This window comes from Sinocyclocheilus grahami, unplaced genomic scaffold (genome assembly GCF_001515645.1).
Source record: "Sinocyclocheilus grahami isolate Dianchi unplaced genomic scaffold, SAMN03320097.WGS_v1.1 scaffold404.1, whole genome shotgun sequence".
Classification (NCBI taxonomy): Eukaryota; Metazoa; Chordata; class Actinopteri; order Cypriniformes; family Cyprinidae; genus Sinocyclocheilus; species Sinocyclocheilus grahami.
This window is the reverse complement of record NW_015505583.1, coordinates 607,279-610,806: the sequence shown is the minus strand read 5'-3', so window position 1 is coordinate 610,806 and position 3,528 is coordinate 607,279. Positions and strand designations below refer to the sequence as shown.

The following is a 3,528-nucleotide window of genomic DNA, read 5'->3' as shown; positions in this document are numbered from 1 at the left end:
AAAGTGAAATCACAATCAACCACCCCTTTAAAACTAAAACTACTGCTAATAATAATAATAACCCTGAAAACGATTTCAGCAGCATCGATATTCATATGAAATGAAACACTATATCGCTGTTGAAATTGGCATATATGATGACAAAAGTTGTGCAGCCCTGTAGCCTATATAAACCATGTTAAAATAAATATAATTAAAATAAAACATCAACTGCAAAAAAGATTCAATATTTTCTCTGTTTACCTGCGTGTCATTTGACCATTAGCCAACATCAGACTTCAAGTAAATATTGAACATCTAAGGGGTTTGGCTGACAAATATTAGGAAACCCCTGCTCCGAGATATTGGCATCTGTCATAAAAAAAGAAAAGAGAAAGAAAATCGACCGCTTTACTTTGTTTATCACGAGGATGGTAGTTAGTTAGTAACATTTTCCAACTAATGAATCCCACACAGACAGACAGAAGTATTTTAAAACAGAGTGTAATTTCCATGATTTCCCCACAATAATCGCAATTTCAAAATTCCCTGATTTTTCAGTGTTTTCAGTGAGCGTGGGAACGGCGAATACTAAGACGGCCGTGACACACACTTTCACACAGTTCTGTGTCTCTGCTTTCACTGCAGCCACAGGCAGCCAGACAGGAAGGGCAGTTCACACACTGTCCAGCCCCAGAGAGACATAATGTACCACATCTCCAAACACACCCCAGATACATGTGACTGTTTCACTGGCCCTCTGAGGCCAGAACCCACCCCATAAACAAGCAGAACCATTCCTACCTGATGTGTGCTTAAGACTGACACACTGAACACACCGCCTCCATTTCATCGTCTCAGACACACACGTTCTACTCAAAGACACTTTATCTCACATCAAAAGCGTACATTGTTTTTGATCGATTTTTTTGGAACATGCTCGGGCAAGACCGGAGTAACATGAGCTTTGTCGAGGAGCGTAGAGTAAATTGTGTTGAAAAGCTGTGACCCGGAGCTCCGTTGCCCAGACAAAGGTGCCTCTCATGTGCCCCAGACGTGGGATATCCCTCTCATCTCATACCAGCCAGCCACACGAGCGCAACCCCCCGCCTGGCTGCTCTCCAAACCCATATTTATTTTTCTAAAGAGCCTATAAATGCTTCAGAGTTGCTTTTCTCCTCTTCCGTTGTCCCTCATCTGATCTGACGAGCAGCAGGAGAATTTATGGCATGTGGAGTGGAGAGAAGGTTGAGATCTTATTGCAGGTCCTTGTTAGCAGTGCTACTTATAAAATGTAGTCTGTTACTGGTTACAAATTACATGATGAAAATTGTAATGTAATCTAGACTACTTAATGCATTCTGACTACTTCTGGATTACTTTTGACATGACTTGTTTACGTATAATCAGCAATTGTAAAATTAAAATGTCTTTTAAAAGTAAATAAATACATAAAAACTAAAATAAAACACTTGACCACCAACAGCAATGACATGGTCGAAGTCTTCCAGGATTGTAATATTTTTGAGTAACTTTATTATTGACTATTGAGAGGTGCTTTTGTCCCCAAATTCAGAAGCGCGAATTGCAAATTAATTTATATGACATTCACATGGCCATTCGATATAGTGAATACTCACTGTATTCAATCTAATTACAAGTACTAAAATTTTGGAATCTGGTTACGTAATCCAGATTACATGTAATCGGTTACTATATGAAGCTGCTTGTTAGCTACTAACGTTAACAAGAGCCACACATGCACGCTGCACTGAATAATACTCTAGCCCACAATGCAATGCGGCTGACTTTAACTTCTATTTCTAGAATGAAATAATATCTGATTCATTTGGAAAATTTAAAAATTTGTGCACTCCAGGTGCGCCATTAGCTGTACATGTTTCTGTATCTGTTGTGATGACAAAATTGTCTGTTTTAGTGTTTCCATACGAGTAGAATCGGATATGGGCGGGGCTTAAACGTAAAATCTAAACACAGGTTGAATGAACTACACTATGGTCACTTGATTTCAACGTGTCCACTATTTATTTTAAAGGTATAACGGAACATAACAGCGAAGGAAATTCTGGCAAACACTACACTAGGTGGCGACAAACAATGCATGCTTGTTTTTGTGTTGCAGAACTGGGCAGGCGAATCTAATTCACACTGCGCCGACAGACAGCGACAATCGCCAGATTCTATGTAATTTATCAGACATTCCATAATTTGACAAATGCCAGTTGAACATGCTGTTGGCAAAAACCAGGGCCAGACCAACGCCAACAGGCAGTGTTGGGGAAAGTTACTTTTTAGTATTGCATTACAATATTCTGTTACTCCCTAAAAAAGTAACTAATTGCATTATAGTTACTTTTTATGGAAAGTAATGTGTTACATTAATATTGCGTTACTCTTTTTTTTTTTTTTCATCTGGCCTGGGCTTACTTGTTTGTTTTTAATATAAAAAGTTCAATATTTGGCAAAAGTAACCAAAAGTGACATGAATAAACCTCAGGCTGAAGGAAAATGTAAATTCAAAAAGCTCAAACAAACCCTTCAGCTGTGCTGCCATTCTGGATTCCACGAAGAAAAAGATGCAGTTGAAGAAAGTTCAACACTTTCTTCTCAATCACAAAACAAAATGAAACGCAAATGTTATGCTTAACTAAAATCATTTTTGTTTATTAGTATAGTTGAATTGGATTATTGAAGGTCAGTAGCAAAGACACTGGTTAATAAAATAGGATTATATACATAAAGGATATTTGTATTATTTAACATATTTAATTATCGCAGGTTTGTGTCATTTGTCTAAAGTTTGCATTTCACTCTTTTATTCATTTGGAGGAATACTGAATCTGTTTTGTGCAGGTGAGATGAGTAAATGCATGTTCACATTTAGTTTAGATCTACAGTATCATCATGTTCACACCTCTGCACTCACTCCTGATTTCTCTCAACATGGCAACACAAGAGCTGTCAGTCAATACATGGGAAAACTGGCGTTACTTATTTGAAAAAGTAACTGATATTTTCTTGTAAATTAAAAAGTAATGCATTGCTTTACTCGTTACTTGAAAAAAGTAACGAAAAAAAATCTAATTACTTAACTCAACAAGGGTTACACACGTATTACCGTAACCAATTTGTAACACAAACACCCGTCGTCGTTCAAAACCTAAAACAAGTCTTAGTTTATTACAACATACGGGTGTACAGAACTACAAAGAGAATGTTTGTTTTAAAACGCTGGCTCAAGAACGTAACTTCACTGCTGTGTGCAGCCTGCTTGAAATTAATTTCAGCCTGCTTAAATTTAAATATCATTTAAATATGTAATATACAGCAGGAATAGCTAGGTTAAAGGGGTCATATGATGCGATTTAAATTTTTCCTTTCTCTTTGGAGTGTTACAAGCTCTTGGTGCATAAAGAAGATCTGTAAAGTTGCAAAGACTACAGTCTCAAATCCAAAGAGATATTCTTTATAAAAGTTAAGAGTCAGCCACACCTACCTAAAACGGCTCGTTCTAACACGCCCCCACAT

General features: G+C 37.2%; 1 protein-coding gene across 1 annotated transcript in view; it reads right to left on the bottom strand.

Annotated features, from left to right (window-relative positions):
* Nucleotides 1-247: 247 nt before the first annotated feature.
* LOC107550656 (palmitoyltransferase ZDHHC18-like) overlaps nt 248-3,528 on the bottom strand; it is a 23,498-nt gene continuing 20,217 nt past the window's right edge. Inside the window, exon 9 of the mRNA XM_016231992.1 lies at nt 248-351. Coding sequence (XP_016087478.1) covers nt 298-351 — 54 coding nt within the window. The 3' untranslated portion in view covers nt 248-297. The remainder of the gene's footprint in view (nt 352-3,528) is intronic.